Source organism: Pristis pectinata, chromosome 4, assembly GCF_009764475.1.
Source record: "Pristis pectinata isolate sPriPec2 chromosome 4, sPriPec2.1.pri, whole genome shotgun sequence".
NCBI classification, from domain to species: Eukaryota; Metazoa; Chordata; class Chondrichthyes; order Rhinopristiformes; family Pristidae; genus Pristis; species Pristis pectinata.
In genome coordinates, this window is record NC_067408.1 from 15,095,019 (window position 1) to 15,119,628 (window position 24,610).

The 24,610-nt window shown below is 43.2% G+C and overlaps 1 protein-coding gene across 2 annotated transcripts; it reads left to right on the forward strand.

The window, feature by feature from the left end:
• Positions 1-10,470: 10,470 nt before the first annotated feature.
• Positions 10,471-23,075, forward strand: atox1 (antioxidant 1 copper chaperone). 2 transcript variants are annotated; one of them, XM_052015111.1, is made up of 4 exons: positions 10,471-10,569; positions 13,066-13,141; positions 15,469-15,624; positions 22,385-23,075. In XM_052015111.1, exons 1-3 carry the CDS (start codon positions 10,510-10,512, stop codon positions 15,591-15,593), a joined length of 261 nt encoding a protein of 86 aa, XP_051871071.1. In that variant the 5' UTR covers positions 10,471-10,509; the 3' UTR covers positions 15,594-15,624; positions 22,385-23,075. The 2 variants fall into 2 exon arrangements, with proteins under 2 accessions (XP_051871071.1, XP_051871072.1); XM_052015112.1 differs by having other exon boundaries at positions 15,469-15,612.
• The last annotated feature ends 1,535 nt before the right edge of the window (positions 23,076-24,610 follow it).

The window sequence follows — 24,610 nt, forward strand, 5'->3', positions numbered from 1 at the left end:
TCCGCATCTCAGAGTCATACTTGAAGCAAAGCTTCCTCATACGATCATGCACCACTTCCATGTTAGTGGCAATCCTGCATAACCCCTGAACATCAAGTCCATCAAAATAACTCACTTCCCTAGAATTTTCCTCAATAATGCTTTGACAACATTGGATTGAAGAGCCACTTCAAGGTTTTTACACTACCTTGTTTGCGGTTCACAGTGCTAGTAGGCTCAAATGTGTCCAGCCCTACCACAACGTCATCTTCCTCTCCTCACATATCATTGTGTTCCTCTGGTCTGTAAATTTTCCTGACCCTCAACAATATTGTTTGCCTTAAAGAACAATTGCACATGGCCATATACAGGGTAAATAGCTGATTCTTCCTGGGTTTTCCATAATCTTACATGTCCATTTTTTGCCATACTTATAAGCCATTTCTCTATTCAGATAACCTAATTTCCAGTTTTATCACACTGGATACCCATTTCCTATTACTGTCACAAGCAGTAAAATTCCATCCTCATTGGCAATGATGTATCTGTAGGATCCTTTGATGCGGTTGCTGGTATTATTATTGGTATTGGTATTGGTATTGGTATTGAACTTGATTAATTATTGTCACTGGTACGGAGGTACAGTGAAAAACTTGTCTTGACTACCGTTCGTACAGAATAATTCATAACACAGTGCATTGAGGTAGTACAGGGTAAAAAACAATAACAGAATACAGATTAAAGTGTCACAGTTACAGGGAAGTGCATTGCAGGTAGACAATAAGGTGCAAGGTCAAACAAGGTAGATTGTGAGGTCAAGAGTCCATAACATTGATTAAGGGAACCGTTCAATAGTCTTATCACAGTGGGATAGAAGCTGTCCTTGAGCCTGGTGGTATGTGCCCTCAGGCTCCTGTATCTTCTGCCTGATGGGAGCGGAGAGAAGACAGAATTACCCAGGTGGCTGGGGTCTTTGATTATGCTGGCTGCTTCACCAAGGCAGCGAGAGGTAGAAACAGAGTCTATGGAAGGGAAGCTGGTTTCCATGATGCGCTGGGCTGCGTCTACAACTCTCTGCAGTTTCTTGAGGTCCTGGGCAGAGCGGTTGCCATACCAAGCCATGATGCATTCAGATAGGATGTTTTCTATGGTGCATCGATAAAAGTTGGTGAGTGTAAAGGGGGACATGCCAAATTTCTTTAGCCTCCTGAGGAAGTAAAGGCACTGCTGAGCTTTTTTGGCTGTGGCGTCTACGTGGTTGGACCAAGAGAGGCTATTGGTGGTGTTCACTCCTAGGAACTTGAAGCTCTCAACCTTCTTGACCTCAGCACCATTAAACAGGTGCATGTTCACCGCCCCCTTTCCTGAAGTCAATGACCAGCTCTTTTGTTCTGTTGACACTGAGGAAAAGATTGTTGTCATGACACCATTCCACTAAGCTCTCTATCTCCTTCCTGTACTCCGACTCATCATTATTTGAGATACGGCCCACTACAGTGGTATCATCTGCAAACTTGTAGATGCAGTTAGAGCAGAATCTGGCCACACAGTCATGAATATATAGGGAGTAGAGTAGAGGGCTGTGGACGCAGCCTTGTGGGGCACCAGTGTTAAGAATAATTGTGCTGGAGGTGTTGCTGCCTATCCTCACTGATTGCGGTCTGTTGGTCAGAAAGTCAAGGATCCAGTTGCAGAGGCAGGTGTTGAGTCCCAGGTCTCGGAGTTTGGTGATGAGTTTGCTTGGAATTATAGTATTGAAGGCAGAGCTGTAGTCAATAAACAATAGTCTAACATAGGTGTCTTTAATGTCCAGATGTTCCAGAGATGAGTGTTGGGCCAGGGAAATGGCATCCATTGGCGTCTGCGGTAGGCGAATTGCAGTGGGTTGAGGTTGTCTGGGAGGCTGGAGTTAATGCATGCCATGACAAGCCTCTCGAAGCACTTCATGATGGTGGATGTCAGAGCCACTGGTCGGTAGTCATTAATGCATGTTACCTTGATTTTCTTAGGTACCGGGATGATAGTGGTCTTCTTAAAACAGGTGGAAACCTCAGATTGAAGCAGGGAGATGTTAAATATGTCTGCAAATACCCCTGCCAGCTGATCAGCACAAGATCTGAGCACACAGCCAGCGACACCATCCGGGTCAGATGCTTTCCTCGGGTTCACTCTGCGGAAGACTGATCTTATGTCCTTGACGGTGACCACGGGTTCTATTGCATTGGAGGCTATCAGGGTGGGTGGTGACAAGCCACTCCCTTTCTGTTCAAAACATGCATAGAATGCGTTAAACTCATCAGGAAGGGATGCGCTGTTGTTAACTATGCTGCCCGACTTAGTTTTGTAGCCCAATATAGCATGTAAGCCCCGCCACAACTGGCAGCTGATCTGGGACTCTATTTTGAACTATTATTACTCAGTGTAGACAGAGCTACTAACAGAACATTCTTCACTGAGGGCAGGTACTCTCAAAATAAAGAACAATGTCTAGTAGATTTTCTTTTGAGATTCAAGTGTAGTGCCCAGATTATTAGAAAGAGTGCATCCTGTGAACCACAATGTACTGTGTCATCCAAAAAATGAACATTATCTATCAGCAGATAGTGCTTGCAAAGCAACTCAATCACACAATATATTGTGCTTTTGTGGGAAATAAAACCAGGAGTGTATGTACTCAAACTTTAAATATGACAGTATAATTTGAACAGAGAGCTAACAAAAACAAACGGAAAATACTGGAAATACTTAGCAGATCAGGCTGCATCTGTGTGAAGAGAAACAAGGTCATTTTTTCAGGTTGTAGACCCTCCCCCAACTTGAAACGCCAACTATACTTGTTTTTCCACAGATATCGCCTGATCTGCTAAGTATTTCCAGCAATTTCTGGTTCTGTTTTAGATTTCCAGCATCAGACGTTTTTTTTTTGATTTTCAGTTAACAAAGCATGTTGTATTGACTTTATAAACATAGAGTATGAAGTAGTTATGTTGAAATTTTATAAAATGTGGTTAAATCTCAAATGGAAAGTCATACCAGATTTTGCTCGCTGTGACCAGTAGTTCCAAAACACATCATTAACATTCAGGCATTGAATCAGCATATGTCCAGAATTTATGTAGACATTCTGTGAGTCTGGGATTATAAAAGATCCTTACCACTATACTCCAAGGTGCACAGCAGATGAACTCCACATAAAGTCCAGTGGTTGAGTTCAGTATTTCTGGGATTCCCCAGCTCCTTACTGGGGTATCACCTCTCAGATCCAGTATTATCTGACACAGGGATGAACCCCCTCTCATTTCTGTGGAGATTCAAGTCCTACACATTAGGAGGCAGAGGGGAAAGGAAGTTATTTTCACATTAATTATTTCATTGACATTTTTAGTTATTTCTGCACCTTTATGTATTTTTAATTACCATTAATTTATAGAACATTTGGTGAGTCCTATTTTTAAAAATTATTATCAGATTAAACAGCTTTTAAACTTCTTTCAAAGGCTGTCAAAGATATTTCCAAGGCAAGACCTCAGCACTACTCCACTGGTCCCTTAGTCATTGCTCAGACCTTGTCATCCCACTCAAGAGAATAGAGGGTCAGCAAGAATGGACCTCCACATCTGGCCAAGTGCAGGCTTTCAGAACTATGGGAGGTGATTCTGGGCAGCAAATTGGTTCCAGGGAAATCTGGCCCATTGCATTCAAGCATCACACAAAATGAAGATTGCAGTGGCTCCAGGTGAGATTTTACTTGAATGTTATCAGTAATGAAAGACTTCAGTTACGTATATGAGGAGTCTGGTGAAGCTGGGGTTGCTCCCCTTTGATTATACCAGAAGGGAAAACATTTGCACATGTCTTAGTGAAGAGCAGGGAGTAGGAATATAAGGAAGTCCTATATACTCTCTCAGGTCTCATGGCCCTATTTCGATAGATTCAGGGGAGATAGCCTTGGTGCCCTGGTTAATATTTAATTGTCAAGGCAACAATATTAAAATTGCTGGTCGTTGCTCTTTGTAGGAGTTTCCAAAGAGACAATTGAATGCCGAGTTTCCTTCAGCACCTCAAATCACTTCACTTTGAAATGCACTGATGTTGTGGATGCCGTCCTTTCTTTCAACTTGAATATCTGTATCCCTTATCACACCAGCAGCCATGATCCCAACACTCTTATCTGCTGATAAATGAGAAACAGCTGCTGGTGGGGGAGAATGTATAGGGGTGCTGACAAGAAACAGAGAGTAGGCATAAATGGGTCTTCTTCTGGTTGTCAAGATGTAATGAGTGCTGCGTTACAGGGATCGGTGTTGGAATCTCAACTTTTTACAATCTGTATTAATGATTTGGATAAAGGCATTGAAGGTATGGTTGCTAAATTTGCTGATGATACAAAGATAGGAATACAAGTTGTGAAGGGGATGTAAGGAAGATATAATGTAATATAAGTAGATTCTGAGTGGACAACGATGTGGCAAATGGAGTATAATGTGGGAAAATGTGAATCTTTGGCAGGTAAAATTTAAAAAGAAGCATGTTATTTAAACAATGAGAACTTGCGGAGTTCTGAGCTGCAGAGGGATCTGGGTCCTACTGCCTGATTCACAAAAAGCTAGTTTGCAAGAACAGCAAGCAACTAATAATACTAACAGAATGTTATTGTTTACTGGTAGGGGAATACAAATGTTGGAAGTTTAGTTTCAGTTATGGAATGGGCAGATTGTCTTATGAGGAAAGGTTCAACTTGTATCCACTGGAATTTGATGGGAACTTGATTGAAATATTTAAGATCCTGAGATGTTTTGACAGGGTGTATGTGGAGAAGATGTTTCCTCTTGTGGGAGAATCCAGAATTTGGGGTCAAGGTTTAAAATTAAGGACACACCCATTGAAGTCAGAGATGAAATTTTTTTTGGTTTAAGGTTTTGTGAGCCTTTGGAAGTCTCTTCTTCAAATGGCAGTGAAAGAAGTTTTTGCATATTTTAAAGGCAGCGTTAGATATTTTCTTGATGAGCAGAGGGGTGAAAGGTTAAGAGGGGTAGACCAGAATGCAGAGTTGAGGTTACAATCAGAGTGACTATGCTCTTACTGAATGACAAGCAGTCTCAAGGGATTGACAGGCCTGCACCAACTACTATTAGTATGTTTGTAAGCTACACTGCCTAGGCATGCCACCTGCAACAGAGAGATCTTCAGAGAACCTGTTACACAGGAATGATGCTGACAATGATGTCAAGGTTACCATAATTGGGATCGTCTGCAGTGGCCACCAATGCATTACCACATAGCTATTGAAACTGTACTTGATAACTCATTCACCTTCTTTCCGCTGAACAGCAATAGAAACATGTTTGATTGCCTAGTATTGCAGATTTCTTTAAGTAATGGTGCAGCTTACAAAAATCCCACCCCACTGACAATTTAAGCATCTTTCATTTATTACTTATTTGAGCCTTGATAATTGTAATACAATTGTTCTTCTTTCTCTCTTCTCTTAACCATTATTTACATTGCTATGGATAATTCTCACCACTATCCTTCCACACTCTATTCAGGGATCCACAGTTGTCAGGTTCTTGAACCGACCTGAAAAACTCTAATTTTACCTCCGACTATATTTCCCTCAACTTGCACTAATGTTGTTGTGTCTATTTTTGTTTATTTTGTTGCGTAAGGTATGTATAATTTATGTTAATTTAAGTTTATGTAATTTGTGTTTGTCATGCTTGTACTATGCTGCTGCTGCAAAAAGCAAATTTTCATGGCATTTATACCCTGGGTCTGTATGCCCATGACAATAAACTTGAACTTGAATTTATGGGTACCTGCAACCTGAGTTATGGCACCAGCTAAGAATGATTCACACAGTGTAAACTGAGAATCAGACTCTGTCTATTTAAAACACGATGATGCTGGAGGAAATCAGCAGGCCAGGCAGCATCTGTGGAGAAAAGCAGGCAGTCAACGTTTCGGGTCAGGACCCTTCTTTAGGACTGAAGATTGGAAAAGAGGAAGCCCAATATATAGGAGGGAAAAGCAGAGCAGTGATAGTTTTATGGGGAAGGGGGGTGGGGATTACCTAAAGTGGGAGAATTCAACATTCATGCTGTTAGACTGCAGGGTTCCAAGACGGAAAATGAGGTGCTGTTCATCCAGTTTGTGCTTAGAATTCTGGCACTGGAAATCCCCACAAACACCCCCACCACCATGCTTCTTCTCTTCTTCCTTCTCCTAGCCTTTTTTTCCCTCTCTCTTCTTACCTTTGACCCATCCCCCGGTGGATCTGCTCTCCCCTCCTCCCCCGCACCTGCCTATCACTATCTCTTACCTGCATCTACCTATCACCACCCTGTGCCCACCTCACCTCCCCCTTTTTGTCCACCTATCACTGCTCTGCTTTTACCTCCTATATATTGGGCTTCCCCGTTTCCTGTCTTCGGTCCTGAAGAAGGGTCCTGACCCGAAACGTTGACCGCCTGCTTTTCTCCATGGATACTGTCTGGCCTGCTGAGTTCCTCCAGCATCATTGTGTTTTTCATCTAGATTCCAGTATCTGCAGTCCTTTGTTTCTCTGTATATTTAAAGCTTGTACAGTTCAACTACTCACTGGTACCCTGAAGGAACTCATGATACTGTCACACAAAAAAGTTTTATGTGCAAAATTATCGCCTTTCAGTAGGTGAAACAGCAGGTCTCTGCTGCCCACTGCAGGCTACACATGTGCACAGCTATTTGTGGATTCAGATAAGCCCAGAATCAGCAAGGCAGATTTATAAAGTTGCAAAGAAGTGTATGAGATCTCCAGATATATAAACATGTAAGTTGATGGAAAAAGCATTGAGAAAATGCTAAACCTACTCAAATCCTTTGTGGACTACATATGGATTAGCATGGCCAGTTGAGGGACCACTGATTTCAGAAGAATGCCAAGGTGATGATCGGCAGTGATTTACTCAAATGATACCAAGTATGATAAATGTTAAGATGAAAGAGAAACATGGTCTTTTTCAATAGAAAGAAGAAGGTTAAGCATCAAATTCTCATGTAGTATTCCAAACGATGAAAGGGTTGGGGCAAGGAAATTAGAACTATTTCAGTAATTTGGATTTGGGATTCTGAAATAAGTATAGGATTACTTAATGAATGGGGAACAGGTAGGAATGAACAAGTCATTTTCAGGTCATCTGGCTGTTAGTGGGTGCTACAAGGTTCAATAGTGGGACCTCAGTTTTGTTTCATAATACATGTTAATGATTTTAATGATTGAGTTCAGCGTAATGAAGCAAGGCTGAGAAGAAAATAAACAAGAAGATATATTGGTAATTGGCAATTGGTTTATTATTGTCACCTGTACCCAGATACAGGTGACATTCCAAACATAAGTACATTGAGTTAGTACAAAGGAAAAATGACAGGATGCATAATATACTGATACAACTACAGAGAATGTGCAATACAGGTAGACAAATAACATGTAAGGGCCATGACGAGGTAGATTGAGATGAAGAGTTTATCTTTATCGTACAAGAGGTCCGTTCAATAGTCATATAACAGTGGGATAGAAGCTGTCCCTCAGCCTGGTGGTATGTGTTTTCAAGTTTTTGTATCTTCTGCTTTGTTGGAGGGGAGAGATGAGGGCATGACTGGGGTGTGAGAGGTCTCTAAATATGTTGGCTGCTTTCCCAAGGCAGCCAGAATTGTAGACAGAGTCAATGGAGAGAAGGCTGGTTTCATGACAGACTGGGCTGTGTTCGCAACTCTCTGCAATTTCTATTGTAAAACACTGGTGCTAATGTAATAGATTTTCTGGATGATTGGATGTTATACATTACACACTTTCAATTAGTCAGTTTACATGTTAAGGGTTTGCCCCAGGTTATAAATGCCCAATTTACACACAGCCCCAACATACGTTCGGGCTCCCTGCAGGATGGGTCTGCCGGCTGCTGCATAGCTGCAAACAACTTCTGCCGCTTGGGAACTCTGTTCAGGCAATGAACAGTTCATAGGAAGGGAATTCAGCGGTAACCTGGGGAGGATCTCCACATGGTATTACAGTAAATTTCCCATTAACCTGTAGGGTTTCAAGGGTGCAATGGAACCAGGGTCCTGGTGCATTTCAAGGGTGCAATGGGAACCTTGTCCCGTTGAGTTTCAAGGGTGCAGTGGGAAACTTGTCCCAGTGAGTTTCAAGGGTGCAAAAAGAACCAGGGTTTCAGTGAGTTTTTAGGGTGCAATGGGAACCAGGGTCCCAGTGAGCTTCTGGAGTGCAATGGCAACTAGGGTCCCAATGAGTTTCTAGGGCTCAATGGGAACCAGGGTTCCAGTGAATTTCTAGGGCGCAATGGGAACCAGTCTCCCGGTGAGTTTCTGCAGTACAATGGGAACCAGGCTCCCGGTGGGTTTCTAGTGTGCAATGGGAATCAGGTTTCCAGTGAGTTTCTAGGGTGCAGGGGAACCAGGGTCCCAGTGGGTTTCCAGGGTGCAATGGGAACCAGGGTCCCGGTAATGAGGTTCTGGGGTGCAATCAGAACCAGGGTCCCGGTGAGTTTCTAGTGTGCAATGGGAATCAGGTTCCCAGTGAGTTTCTAGGGTGCAGGGGAACCAGGGTCCCGGTGATGAGTTTCTGGGGTGCAATCAAATTTAATAAATACTTTGGATCTATCTTCACGGGGGAAGACGTAAGAAATCTCCCAGAGGTAAGGATGGACAAAAGGCAGAGGGTGCCAGAGGAACTGAAGTGGATTGACATTAGGAAAGAAATGGTGATGGGTAGACTAATGGGGCTGAAGACTGACAAATCCCCAGGTCCAGATGGTCTGCATCCCAGGGTACTAAAGGAGGTGGCTCTAGAAATTGTGGATGCATTGGTGATCATTTTCCGATGTTCCTTAGATTCGGGGTCAGTGGATGTTGTATACCTCCACTTTCAGAAGGCATTTGATAAAGTGCCGCACAGGAGATTGGTGGGTAAAATTAGGGCTCATGGAATTGGGGGGCGGATAGGAAACAAAGGGTAGGGGTGAATGGATGTTTCTCAGAATGGCAGGCCGTGACTAGTGGGGTGCCACAGGGCTCGGTGCTGGGACCGTAGCTGTTTACGATCTATGTTGATGATTTAGATGAAGGCATTGTGAATAACATCAGCAAGTTTGCTGATGATACAAAGTTGGGTGGCAGTGCGACATGTGAAGAGGAAGTTAGGAGAATTCAAGGTGATTTGGATAGGTTGGGTAAGTGGGCAGATACTTGGCAGATGAAGTTTAATGTGGATAAGTGTGAGGTTATCCACTTTGGGAGCAGGAACAGGAAGGCGGATTATTATCTGAATGGTGTGGAGTTAGGTAAGGGGGAAATACAAAGGGATCTAGGAGTCCTTGTTCATCAGTCACTGAAAGTGAATGAGCAAGTGCAGCAGGCAGTGATGAAGGCTAATGGAATGTTGGCCTGTATTACAAGAGGAATTGAGTACAAAAGCAAAGAGATTCTTTTGCATTTGTACAGGGCCCTGGTGAGACCACTCCTGGAGTATTGTGTACAGTTTTGGTCTTCAGGGTTAAGGAAGGATATCCTGGCTATAGAGGGCGTGCAGCGTAGGTTTAAGAGGTTAATTCCAGGGATGTCGGGACTGTCTTACGCTGAGAGGTTGGAGAGACTGGGATTGTACATGCTGGAATTGAGAAGATTGAGAGGGGATCTGATTGAAACATACAGGATTATTAAGGGATTGGACAAGATAGAGACAGGAAATATGTTCCAGATGTTGGGGAAGTCCAGGACCGGGGGCATGATTTAAGAATAAGGGCTAGGCCATTTAGGACAGAGGTGAGGAAAAACTTCTTCTCCCAGAGGGTTGTGAATCTGTGGAATGCACTGCCTCAGAGGGCAGTGGAGGCCAATTCTCTGGGCACTTTCAAGAAGGAGCTAGATAGGTTTCTTATAGATAGAGGAATCAGGAGATATGGGGACAAGGCAGGAACAGGATATTGATTGTTGAGGATCAGCCATGATCTCAAAATGGCAGTGCAGACCCGAAGGGCCGAATGGTCTACTTCTGCTCCTATTGTCTATAATCGGAACCAGGGTCCCAGTGGGTTTCTAGGGTGCAACGGGTACCAGGGTCCCTGTGACTTTCTGGGGTGCAATGGGAACCAGGGTCCCGGGGGGTTTCAAGGGTGCAGGGGGACCATCCCCCACCCTCGGCGCCGAACCCTGGGAATCCCGAATAATCGGACGGCGGATTATCAGCGTTTACTGAACCCCAACACTCCCGGTGCCGGGGCAGGACTGCAAAGACACCCAGAGCCCGAGGACCATGAGGCAGAGGCTGAAGATGGTCGCGAACAAGAGGAAAGGGAGGAGGAGAACGACGGAACCCAGCCCGGACCAGCCCTGCGTCCGACCTGAACCTCCAGCTCCCCCGGGGGCCGGAGGGCCGAACCGCCACCGCTCCTTGCGGTGCGGGACTCGGAATGCCCCACGTGATCGGCGTCCACGCCTGCGCAGCGGACTCCTCACGTGACTGATCCTTCGCGCATGCGTGGTGGGCTGCACGCTGCTGGTAACGGTTGGCGGCGAAGCGGGGCGGAGATGTCGGTGAGGAAGCGCCCCCCCCCCCCCCCCCGGCGGACAGTTCACGTTGGTGGTCAGGGCCCGGGTGGAAGTGAGGTTTTTGGTGCTGGGGTTGTAGGCTGAGGTGGCTCGGCGAACCTTCGGGGCGCACGGAGCGGCCCAGGACTGGGGGGGCGGGGCTTACTGTGGCCGGGCCGTCGTCAGGTACTCGGTGCCCATGTCCCCCGACCGACCCCCCCCCCCCCCCGACGGGCCCCCCCCCCCCGACGCCCCCTCGACCGACCCCTCTCCCGCCCCCCCAATGTCTCCTGACTAACTACCCCCCCCCCCCCCCCCCCGGACGGGTGAAGACCCTTCTTCGGGACTGGAAAGAAAGAGGGCTGAAGCCAGAATAAAAGGGGGGGGAGGGGGGAAGAGCACAAGCTGGTGGGTGATAGGTGAATCCAGGTGAGAGGGTGAAGGTAGGTAATTGGGGGAGGGGGTAAGTGCTAGATGGAAGGGGCAAAGGGCTGAAGAAGATGGAATCTGATAGGTTAGGACAGTGGAACATGGAATAAAGGGAAGGAGGTGGGGAACCAGAGGGAGGAAGGTGTGAGTGATGGGCTCGTCACAAGCACAGGGGAGCAGAAAGAGAAGGGGTAAAGGGGCCAGAGGGATAAGGAAAAACAAAGGCGGGTGGGATGTTGATGCCGTCAGGTTGCAGACTATCAAGACAGAATATGAGGTGTTGTTCCTCTAATCTGTGTCTAGTCTCAATTTGGCAGTAGACGAGCCGTGGACAGGCCAGTGTCGAAATGGGAACTGGAATTAAAATGGTTGGCCACCAGGAGATCCTGGCTATTGTGGCAGATGGAGCGAAAGTGCTTGATGATGCGATCCCCCAAACTCCTCACCGATGTAGAGGAGGCCACACTGGGAGCACCAGATACAATAAATGACACCGATGGATTCACATGTGAACTGCTGCCTCATCTGGAAGGACTGTTTGGGCCCTGAATGGTGGTGAGGGAGGAGGTGTAGGGACAGGTGTAACATTTGGGACAGTTGCAGCGATAAGTGCCTGGAGGGGGATCGGTGGGGAGGGACGAGCAGACCGGGGAGGGACGAGCAGACCAGGGAGTCATGGAGAGAGCAATGCCTTTTGTGACCCTTTGTATCGTCAGACCAACCCCAACCTTGATATTGCCAGATCAAACCCCTAAAATCTCCTGATTGAGTCCACTCCTTCAACTTCCCAGATGGAGCCCCCCCCCCGCCCCACCCTGATGTCCCCAGACCGAGCCCATACCCCTCTCTTGATGTCCCCACTCAAGTGGATTGGCTATGGTTGTTTTGGATGGTAGGGGTATACTTGTGGGGACAAGTGGCATTCTCCTGCTCTTACTTTCCTGTTGTGCTAATTTCCCCACCATGTAATCCCCCAATCCACTCCTCCATCTCTCACTTCCTCTGCTACCCCACTCATACTGCATAAACCAAAGTTGTTGTGGACATTGAGGAGGATGGTAAAAGATTTAGAGAGGGCATGATTTTGTTGATTTCAGCAGGTTTCAGGAGGAGATTTAACAGAATGGTTCCAGGGATGAGTGTGTTAATGGCTTAGCAAACTATTTTTCAGGGAAAGTTAGGGATCAGAAATGAATGTTGACCAAGCTGGCAAAGTTTTCAAGGTTCAGAGTTGTGGCCATTGTCAAAAAGCGAGGTGATGTGGGAAAAAAAATTCCACAAGGTGTGATCAACATTAGTATTGGTTTCTAAGATGAAATAGGATGGTGGATACAGATTTAATAGGAAATTTGTTAGTAATCTGAATATATTCTTGAGAATGAACTACAGAGCAAGAGCATGGGAACAAGATTAATTGGATGCCTTTTTGAAAGCTGGCACAGATCTGAGATGTTGACTGGCCTCTCTTGGAGTCAAACAGTTCAATACGCCAGATCAGCTGACCCACTTCTTAACCTGGAAAGGCTGTTCGACTTGCCTGGGCCAAATACAGAGGCCTGTCTCACTGCACCCTGGAATCTGGTGTGGTCCTTGCAGACTTTGGGTAGAGCAATGAGAACGCCTTAACCTAAACTGCCTTGGACAGCTGGCAAATGAGGGACAGTGCTTTACATAATTGTGTTTTGATAGCTTTTAACTGTCTCTGGTATTCCATTCAGAGTCCAGTGGTAGAGTCAAATGATTTTTAGCATCCCAAATCTGTCAGTAGTCATGAATTTCTATATGCGTGGAAGTCTAGGATTTGCTCCGTTTTCATCATCTAAGCACTAAGGGCTTTGATCAGAACTACCAGCAAAAATCAGCATGACTTGATGTGACTACTCTGCATTGGTCCTCTTCAGGCTTCTGAGGCCGTGTTTTTTTGAACTTGAAACAACATATGGAGATGTACTTTGTTTTTTGATCTGATCTGTTACATAATTTGACAACCTAACAGTCAGAAATTGCTCTTTAAAGAAGCCCAATGAATAATTAGGAATGGTGATTCTTAAATCTTCATTTAATCTTCTGCAGAAGCACGAATTCTTTGTGGATATGACATGTGAAGGCTGTTCTAATGCAGTGACTCGAGTGCTGAATAAAGTAGAAGGTGAGCTGAAGGTTTTCACTCTTGAAAGCTGATTCAAGCATAGAAGATAATACTTCAATCTCGTTCATATTCAAATATTTTGATTTGGATGTTAATCTCTGAGGAATCAACCAGATGTTCAAGATTACTATTCAAATTTTATCTGTCGAGAAAAATATAAAATCATAAACTAATTGATTCTTACATTATGAGGGACACCAGTTGGTCCGTCTTTTATTAATGTGTGGCTTGTTGTGGTAACCATGACAAGATTTATTCCTTCTGTTAATTTATGCAGGAGTCAGTTTGACATGTTGATTGCTTCTGTTGTGAAGAAAGACTTGCTGAGATCAGTCCTAAATTTTGCCTTCACTGCATAGGAAAAAAGCTGAAGTGGACTCCTGTCCTTGTTTTTCCATTCAGTAAGATCATGGATGATCTTTTACCTGAGCTGCACTTTCCTGCACTAACCCTATATCTTTTGGTTCTTTTAATATCTAAAGATCTATTGATATCTGTCTTGCAGTTAAGTTTGTAGTCCCAAGTTGTTTTGTAATTTTCCAGATTTACCTTTCCCATGCTGCTGTTGTTCATGCTTATTAAATTACCTCACCTATCTCCCTTTGGTGCTGAAAAACCCTCATTTCTTATTACTGCAGCTTCTCTTCATTTGCTGAGTGGCTGAGTTTTGCAGTGTCCTTGCACAGCATTGGTTGTTTGATTGTCTCCCTAATGTCTTGATGAACAGAGAGCTTTGACAGCATTCTAATTTTAGAGGTTACCATTGAAGGAAGGGGTGAAGTAGGAATATTATCACCTCCATATATTCTCTTGTATTCTTTTGCATTTAGAAGAATGAAAGGAAATCTCAGCAAAACCATATACAAAATTCTTAAAAGGTTTGATAGGTCAGATGCAGGAAAGAGATTCCCCTGGACTGAGAAGTCTTGGACAAGGAGCCACAATTTCCAAATTATGCGTTGGCATATCGAAATGTGATAAATGTTTTCCATTTGAATTCTCTACCCTGAGGGCTGAGGGGACTTCCTACTCTTGTTTCTCATGTTCTTAAGATGCTGTTGTGCGTTGAATGGATTAGGCTTCCAAAATCAAAAATGACACTGTGATTGATTGTGTGTGAGAGTACCTTCCATGCACCATAACCTGAATCCAAACTCTTATTCCATCCTGAACAAAAAAAACAAAGTTGGAAGAATTCAGTGAATCAAGCAACATCTATGGAGGCACACAGTGTAAGTCAATGTTTCAGGTTTAGACCCTGTATCAGGACTCTGCAGCACTTAATCCTGATGCAGGGTCTCAACCCAAAACATTGACTTGTACCTTTTGCCTTCATGAATGCTGTTTGACCTGCTGAGTTCTTCCAGCATTCTGCTTTTTTGTTCTAGGTTCCAGCATCTGCGGTCTTACTTAATCCTGTTCATTCATTATCTCTGTGGTTGATGACCAGCATTGGCTCTTGGAAATTTAAAATTCTCATCCTTGTTTTCTGCAGCATCCAGCCCTACAACCTCAGATCTCCATGCTTCCCCATTCTGACCATTTCTGGCATTTCATATTTTCCTTCTAGGTGGCAGCAATGTCTTTGTCACCTGGGCCCTAGCCGCTGGAATTTATTAAGGCCTCTTAATCCTTTGTTCCCCTGTGCCTTCTTTGACCAACCTTTTCACCCCTCCTATCTCATGTGGAATGTTATCTAATCATGCTCCTGTGTAACTCCCAAATATTGAATTTAGGTTTGTCTAATTAAGCTTTTAGCTATTGGGAAAGATAACTAGGCTTTCTACTCAAAGCAAAGCATTTTATCTTTGTAGTTGTGCCTAACCTGTGCTTAAATTAATTTTCATTTTCTTTCTGATCACCTTACTTAACTGGATGACAAAATTTTGTATTTGTTAGGGAATGTCTGGAATTTGACTTGGCAAAAATGAAAAGATGCTGGTACATGTCCAAATTAGAAAGGTGTTGATTTAAAGGTTGACTTTTGCATAATTTTGCTGTTCTTGTGTTTCATTGATTCTCAAGGTTGGGCTTGGGTGTTTTGTTGAATTGAATCAAATGGTCACGGTTGAGCAGGATGTTTTTATACATTTGCCCATCCCAGCTTCTCCCAGCACTATAGAATGGCACTGCATTGTTTAGCAGTTGAAGTTCCTGACTAATTTATTTTAGTTATAATAATATAGTTCATTTAATCTGCTCTGTCAAAATGAAGGTGTGTGTGTGCCAGTTTTGAAATGATCATTCCTTCCTTTAGAACTCTTTTTTTCAAATAGCTAAAGTACAATGACCTGCCTTGATCATTGTTTTTCTTTCATTTATTGCAGGTATACAGTTTGATGTCGATCTTCCCAACAAGAAAGTCTTTGTTGAATCTAACCACAACGTAGAGATGCTGACACAGCTTCTGAAAAAGACAGGAAAGGATGTACAATATATTGGAAAAAAGTAGAGCACTTATGGTGGTTAAGGTAACTGAAAAGGTAACCACACAGCATACGTGAAATATTCACAGCTCTGTTCATGTTTCTGATACCTAAACTTTCATCCACGGATCTACAGACACTTGAGTCATAATTTTCACAAGTTATTTTTTTAATAACTACATTGTTAGTCTTTCCATGGGTAGAAAGTAGAATTGCATTCATTGATGTAAAAAAAAGTTTAGACTGTGTAAAATGTAACTTTGAGGGAAGTGATTATTGCTGCAGCCTGTCATATCAGTGTCCTGATCCACTCTAAACTAACATTCTACATGCCACAGACATGTCAACTGAAAGTGAGCAGCCTTGCACATTTGGTGGGATATAGAGGAGCCAGTTGGGGAGAGGTCCAGAAAACAGAAGGACAAGAGAAGGCTGGATTGCACGATTTGCCAACACACACCTGTAGAAATATGCACAGTTTGCTCATTTAAAATCTTGAGTAGAACTCATTTGCATTGTTAGCTGGAGCAGCAGTTGAGGTGCTACCAAGCATTGTTGCTTGGCATGAAACCCATGGATTTGGTGGATTTGGAATGATGGGGCTTTCTGGCTGCCGGGTGGTTGGGACAAACTACTTGCTTTATGATGTGTAATTAACTCTGAGATAATTGGAATTACTGAGTGGATTGAAACATTTGGTATTCTCAGCATCACTCTCAAAGGTACACGTTATTAACCTTTCTACATAAATTCCATTTACTATAACCACAGTTGTCTATCCCTGTTTTCAAAAGACAGGTTATATTTTAATTTGTAGTACTAGTGTAGATGAAACATAAGATATTTTGGTTAATTATTTACTCCCGTGGCATTGTCTCCTCTTGAAGTTTGTACAAATAACTACTATTTAGGATGAACTTTAACAGTAAAATTTGGAAGGCCATTTAACATGGGGGTTATTGTAGCCTGATTTGAGCTGGATTTGTGGATATTTTAATTTCACATTTTGTACTCTTGTTTATGGTCATGTCATGTACAATGTTTTTAATTGACAGTGATTGGAGGCTAAATGCTAATTTGACAAATTGAAACAATTCTAAGATTATAGTTTTCTCCCCCCTGCACCCCCAATGAAAAATGAGTGATGGCTAATTTTGTTTACCAGCCCTTATACAGTAGCTTGCCAGGTTAAAATCATTTCATCTCAATTGTTTTGACTTTAGGTAGGATTTAAGATTTTATCCAAAAATAACAAAGAAAACATCCTCTAAGACCTACTTAAATGTTTATTCCTTTACATCTTTGTAACTCCATTATATACTTCAAATCAGGAATTTTGGTTTAAGAATGTGGCTTTCAAAATGTGATTATTTGTTCTTGGAATACTGATTAATCACATTTGTTTGTGGACATCTATTAAAATATGGTAGTCAGTGTGTGATTCTAATAACTTGGTGGTGGGGGGGAGAGCAGACCCTGGAATCATTAAAACACAGGTGCCAGTTGACAGCTTTAAATATGCAAGTATTTTTATTGCCTTTGCCAGTTTAGTTGCACTTTAATATTGAAACCAAAAGTCGATGCATTTGCCCAAGGCTTCTTAATAACTGAGAAAAGCCAGCTTTGACAAAGATTAAGAATTTTTAAAAAAACTGAACTGAACAAAAGATAAAATCTGAATAATTCATGCCTCAGTGATAGGAATGAAATCAGGACACCTTCTGATAGAATACTGCAGCTGTTGGAAGGAACAGGGTTGACAATGGAATGAGCAAATGGAGGCTTCTCTTTGGAAAGCCCCCGAAGGCAATTGCTTGAATGTGCTTATGGTAGTATGTTAATTTTGTAATGAATGTACAGTATTCAGTCACCATGCTCCTAGAGGATTAAACACAAAGTATTTCTTAATTACAGTGTCTACTTAATATTTGATCCAGATTCAGTTCCTTTTTAAAGATGTAAGCTGACAGGGCACCACACATGTAAATAACCACAGCTGGCTTTGAGGGCCAAGTTACCTGGAAAATTTAATGGATCACATGATACAAACCTTTGATAATCAATACTGGTGTGTGTTTATAATGTGTAGACAATTACTTTCATAAATCTTTCCATGTTGTAACATTTTAAGAATAAGTATTAGCTTTCATGGGAGAAAGGGCTAAAATGCATGACAGCCCATGTCAGCCTGTAACTGAATCTGCTCCCTCCAGCAAAAACCACTGATTGACAGCTTTACTGTCGTTGTGAAATATAAGATTTTAAAGGGAATTGACGGGGTAGATGATGAAAGGATGTTTCCCCAGGGAGTGGAGGAGGGGGTGTTTCGGAATAAGAGATTACCCATTTAAGACTGATGAAGAATTTCTTATGTTAGAGAACTTCAAAGCTCTGAAATAACAGAGCTGTGGAGGTGGAGTCATTGAATATATTCAAAGCAAAGATTAAAAGATGAAACTACAAAGAAATGAGAGGCAATGGGGAGAGAGCAGGAAGTTGGTGCTGAGACCAAGATCAGACCAGTCATTGAATGTCTCGATGGGCTGAGTGGGCTGCTGCTTTTACAAATGGACATAATTAGTCAAGTATGAATCACATTCGGGCAGCTTTAATAGCATAACAACACTGTTTAGAATCGTCACTCTGCACCGCTATGGTATGTTGTGCAATGGTGAGTGGTGCAGAAGCCACACAAGCCTTTGGCTCCTACGGGATACTGAGGAGTACATAGGCAAGAGCTACAGGGAGGCAGTCACTCCGAAGCTGGAGGAGGCAGGTAGCTGGGTGACTGTCAGGAGGACAGAGAATAAGCAGGTAGTGCAGAGTACCCCTGTGGCCGTTCCCCTCAATAACAGGTATACCGCTTTGGTTACTGTTGGGGGGGACAACCTACCTGGGGAAAGCCATGGTGACCAGGTCTCTGGCACTGAGCCTGGTCGTGTGGTGCAGAAGGGAAGGGGGGGAGAAGAGGAGAGCGGCAGACAGGAGATTCTGTGGACATGAAAGAGACTCCCAGATGGAATGTTGCCTCCTGGGTGCCAGAGTCAGGGATGTCTCGGATTGGGTCCACAGCATTCTGAAGGGGGAGGGTGAACAGCCAGAGGTCATGGTACCTATTGGTACCAATGACATAGGTTGGAAAAGAGATGAGGTCCTGAAGAGGGAATATAGGGAGTTAGATAGGAAGCTGAAAAGCAGGACCTCAAGGGTAGTAATCTCTGGGTTGCTGCCTGTGCCACGTGCCAGTGAGGGTAAGAATAGGATGATTTGGCAGATGAATGCGTGGCTGAGAAATTGGTGCAGGGGGCAGGGTTTCAGATTTGTTGATAATTGGGATCTCTTCTGGGGAAGGTACGACCTGTAGAAAAGGGACAGGTTACACAATATTCTTGCGGGCAGGTTTGCTAGAACTGTTGGGGTGGGTTTAAACTAATTTGGCAGGGAAATGGGAACCAGAGTGATAGGTCAGAGCTTGGTTCTTTTACTGCACAAGTAGATGCAGAGTGTAGAAAGACTGTGAGGAAGGATAGGCAGTTGAAAGTGCAAAATTGCAGTCATTTGGATGGGCTGAAGTGTGTCTACTTTAATGCGAGAAGTATCAGGAACAAAGCTGATGAACTTAGAGCGTGGGTAAGTACGTGGAACTGTGATGTACGTGGAATTTGGCTGTTGTAAGGGACTTGGTGTCACAGTTGTAGAAAGGGAGTATGTCCTGGAGGAATCATCCACTGAGTCAGTGTGGGTGGAAGTCAGAAACAGGAAGGGAGCGATCACTCTATTGGGAGTATTCTACAGACCCCCCAGTAGCAGCAGAGATGCTGAGGAGCAGATCAGGAGTCAGATTTTGGAGAGGTGCAAAAATAACGGTTGTTGTTATGGGTGACTTCAACTTCCCTAATATTGATTGGCGCCGTCTTAGTGTAAAGGGGATAGATGGGACGGAGTTTGTTCGGTGTGTACAGGAAGGATTCCTGATACAGTGTGTGGACAGGCCAACTAGAGGAGAAGACGTAGTGGACCTGGTACTAGGCAATGACCCTGATCAGATTTCAGATCTCTCGGTGGGAGAGCATTTTGGAGATAGTGACCATAATTCCTTGACCTTTACCGTAGCCTTGCAGAGGGATAGGAGCAGATGATATGGGAAAGTATTTAACTGGGGGAGGGGGAATTATGATGCTATTAGGCAGGAACTTGGGAGTGTAAATTGGGAACAGATGTTCTTGGGGAAGTGCACAGCGGAAATGTGGAGGTTGTTTGAGGAATTCGTGCATGGGGCTCTGGATAGGTTTGTCCCATTGAGGCAGGGTAAGGATGGTAGAGTGAAGGAACCATGGTTGATACGAGATGTGGAATATCTTGTCAAGAGGAAGAAAGAAGCTTACCTGAGGTTTAGAAAGCATGGATCAGACAGGGCTCTGGAGAGTTCCAAGGCAGACAGGAGGGAGCTTAAGAATGGACTAAGGAGAGCTAGAAGGGGGCATGAGAAGTCCTTGGCAAGTAGGATCAAGGAAAACCCCAAGGCGTTCTAAACATATGTGAAGAATAAGAGGATGACTAGAGTGAGGGTAGGACCAATCAGATAAAAGAGGAAACATGTGCCTGGAGTTGGAAGAGGTACAGGAGGTCCTTAATGAATACTTTGTTTTAGTATTCACCAGAGAGGGAGACCTTGACATTTGTGAGGGTGGCATACGACAGACTGATATACTAGGGCATGTCGACATGAGGAAAGAGGATGCGCTGGAACTGTTGAAAAACATAAGAATAGATAAGTCACCAGAGCCAGATGGGATATATCCAAGGTTATTACGGGAAGCTAGGGAAGAGATTGTTGCGCCTTTGGCGACGATGTTTGCGTCCTCACTGGCCACAGGAGTAGTGCCAGATGATTGGAGGGTGGCAACTGTTGTTCCTTTGTTTAAGAAAGGGAGTAGGGATAACCCTGGGAATTACAGACAAGTGAGTCTTACTTCAGTGGTGGGCAAATTACTGGAGAAGATTCTTAGAGACAGGATTTATGGGCATTTAGAGAAGCATAGCCTGATTAGGGACAGTCATCATGGCTTTGTGAGGGGCAGGTCATGCCTCACGAGCCTGACTGAATTCTTTGAGGATGTGATAAAGCACATTGATGAAGGTAGAGCAGTGGATGTGGTGTACATTGATTTTAGTAAGGCTTTTGATGAAGTTCCTCATGGAAGGCTTATTCAGAAAGTCAGGAGGCATGGGATCCAGGGAAACTTGGCTGTGTGGATTCAGAAGACAGAGGGTGGTGGTAGATAGAGCGTATGCTGCCTGGAGGTTGGTGACCAGTGGTGTTCCGCAGGGATCTGTTCTGGGATCCTCTGCTCTTTGTGATTTTTATAAATGACTTGGATGAGGATGTGGAAGGGTGGGTTAGTACTGTAAGTTTGCTGATGATACAAAGGTTGGTGGTGTTGTGCATAGTGTAGAAGGTTGCTGTAGATTACAACAGGATATTGACAGAGTGCAGAACTGGCCTGAGAAGTGGCAGATGGAGTTCAACCTGGATGTGTGAAGTGATACACTTCAGGAGATCGAATTTGAAGGCAGGATACAAGGTTACTGGCAGGACTCTTAGCAGTGTGGAGGAACAGAGGGATCTTGGGGTCCACGTCCATAGATCCCTCAAGGTTGCTACGCAGGTCGATAGGGTTGTTAAGAAGGCGTATGGAGTGTTGGCCTTCATTACTTGGGGTATTGAGTTCAAGAGCTGTGAGGTGATGTTGCAGCTCTGTAGAACTCTGGTTAGACCACACTTGGAGTATTGTGTTCAGTTCTGGTCGCCTCATTATAGGAAGGATGTGGAAGCTTTAGAGAGGATGCAGAGGAGATTTACCAGGATGTTGCCTGGATTGGAGAGTATGTCTTTTGAGGATAGGTTGAGTGAGCTAGGGCTTTTCTCTTTGGAGAGAAGGAGGATGAGAGGTGACTTGATAGAGGTGTACTAGATGATAAGAGGCATATATCGAGTGGACGGTCAAAGACTTTCCCATTGCGACAATGGCTAACACGAGGGGGCATAGTTTTAAGGTGATTGGAGGAAGGTATAAGGGGGATGTCAGGGGTAATTTTTTTTTCACTGAGAGTGGTGGGTGCGTGGAATGCACTGCCAGCAGAGGTTGTGGGGGCAGATACATTCGGGACATTTAAGAGACTCTTAGATAAACACATGAATGATAGAAAAATAAGGAGGCTATGTTGGAGGGAAGGGTTAGATAGATCTTAGAGCAGGATAAAATGTCGGCACAACATTGTGGGCCGAAAGGCCTGTACTGTGCTGTAGCGTTCTATGTTCTAAACGGTGGATTTTGGGAAATTGTTTGGGTGCCCAGCTGGAAGTATTAGTTTTTGTTTTTTTTCTGTCCTCCCTTTCCACTCTAATCTCCTCTCTCCTACCCAAATCCCCTCCCAGTTTCAACTTCTCGCCCATGTATAGATTCCTTGCCTGTTTTCTGCCATATGATCTGTCTTTTGATTGCTTATAGCTTCCTGCCTCCAATCCTCTACCCCTCAATCTTTTGTTTCCTACCCAATTTACCCTCCCATTCCTTTGTTATCCTTCTCCCTCCTATTCTCCTGCTGTTCTCTCCGATTCCCAGATCCTGCCCTCCTCCTCCCCACTCTGATTCCCCTGTCCTCTTAATTACCCATTCTTCACTCCCCCTCTCCTGCCACCATCAATTCACCTTTCCTGTAAGGCACTTCCGTCTACTTGTTATTCTCATGATAACTTAAATTGACACTGCAGCAAGTGAGCTTTGTAATGCTGATTGCATTTCTCTACTTTCAGGAACACTAGCCAGATGGGTGAAATCAAAGTGCTTTTCTGGCAGCAGATTCAATTGAAGCAAATTACAGGGCAACAACAGCTGGATTCTTTGTGAACATAATTAAAAGCTTTAACTCTAATAATTATTAGCCTCAGACTGAATGGAAAGCAAAGTGCTGTTTGGATTGTTACATTGCTGAAAATGCCTTCATTTATAATATGTTTGAATAGATCTATAATTATTTTATTTTACATTCATTTACGCAATAAATAAATGTCTGTCTCAGTAACTGGTAAAGTAACTGCTATGAGCTTTGCCTCTTGCTTTTGTCTTAATCATTAAATTATTAAAATTGTTGGAAGTTTCAGCATGTTGTAACTCGCATAGCAATTGTTCTTTGTCTTGCCTACCTGATGATATCAGCAGCTTCATATAATTGGTGTCACATTCTGTACAGATGCTGAAATATGCATTTGGTATTATTTCAAAGTTCTGTCATTTACATCTTTTGAAAAATTGTAGCCAACATATACTCTAATAGTGCAACCTTCATAGAAAAACTAATCAGGACTTCAAAATCCCGAGCTGACTAAAAGAACAGCTCAGGCGTACTTTTAATGTAAAATGGTTGGGATCATTGATTGGAATGCTGTGGTGTTTGTATTGTAATGTGTGTAAACAAAATCCACTGTATAAAAATGTAGAAATTTGGCCACGTGTGTGTTGAGGGTGTAAATGATGATCTGCCTGTGTCTCATTGAACTATAGCAATTTACAACACAGGAGGACACTACTCTGCTGATTGTTCCCATGATGGTCATGAAAGAGCTCTCCATCCTTCTCTTGATCCTTAGCCTTGTAGATTACAGCACTGCAAATAATCACCCAAGTACTTGTTAAATGTGATGAGGATTCTGCATTTTATCCTATGGGAAGAATTCACACTGACACCGTGATCTTGCTGCAAACATTTTTCTTTTGCCCTTTTAAAGTTACCAATTACTTTAAATCTGCTCCCCTCATTCCAGCAGAGTGGAGGTTAACAAATGTAATTGCTCAACATAATGATCAAGAAACCATCTCTTATACACCACATGATTTCATTCTCTTCTCTATTATGGTACTTATACATAGACTAAAGACCCTCTTGGTTATTGTTTGCCCTTGTTACATGCACATCTAATTCAATGTATACCATGTCTTTCATTACCACTGTTGTTTATATAACTCTACCCAAGGTGAAGCACATTGCCATAAAAGTTGCAAAATCAAGTTAATTGCAGGTTCTCAGAATACTCAACAGAAATAGCAAATGCTGCAAGTATTCAACAGGTCAGTACGCATCTGTGGAGAGAGAAACAAAACTTTTTGAGTCAATGAGTAAAAAACTGTACCTGATGTGCCGGAATGATTAAGTAAGTTGAAACTTTGTGTTTTAAGACTTAAAGAAGCAAGTATCTGGTAAATATCATTTTGGATTTGGTTGCGTTCTATTGAGAATGAGAGTATGTTTGGGCAGTTTTCACTATTGGTTGCAGTTTTTCTGGTGTAGCTCTGGATAACGCAATGCAAACTTGGGCTGGGATTTGATTATACCATAGTTTTTAATTCATGAAGTATTCTATGTGTTCTGCTCACTGTTCTGAATGGAGAGGAGCTTGAACTATTCCATTTTTCCAGTCATAAAGTCCAAAAGCTTGGCAAAAATCTGGCACAGAGTGAAGTAAAAAACAGGAAGATTAATCAGAAAAATAACACAACCATTAAATAAAAAATCCTGTGCAGCTAGTTGTGTTGGTGCTGCAAGTTTTATGGCTGCCATGAAGACCTGTCTGTTCTACTGCATTCAATTTAGTCAGAATCAGATTTATTATCACTGACTTGTATGATGTGAAGTTTGTTGTTTTGTGGCAACAGTACAGTGCAAAGACATAAACTTGTTATAAATTATGAAAATAAATAAGTAATGCAAAGAAAGGAATAATAAAGTCATGTTCATGGACCATTCAGAAATCTGATGAGAGAGGGGAAGAAGCTGTTCCTGAATCATTGCATGTGGGTCTTTAGGCTCCTGTACCTCCTTTCCGATGGTAGTAACGAGTATTATTGTTCATTCATTGATTCATGGAGTGATACAGCACAATTTGACCCAACTCGTTCATGCTGACCAAGGTGCCTATCTAAACAAATCCCATTTGCCTGCATTTGGCTCATATCCCTCTAAACCTTTCCTATCCAATTTTTAA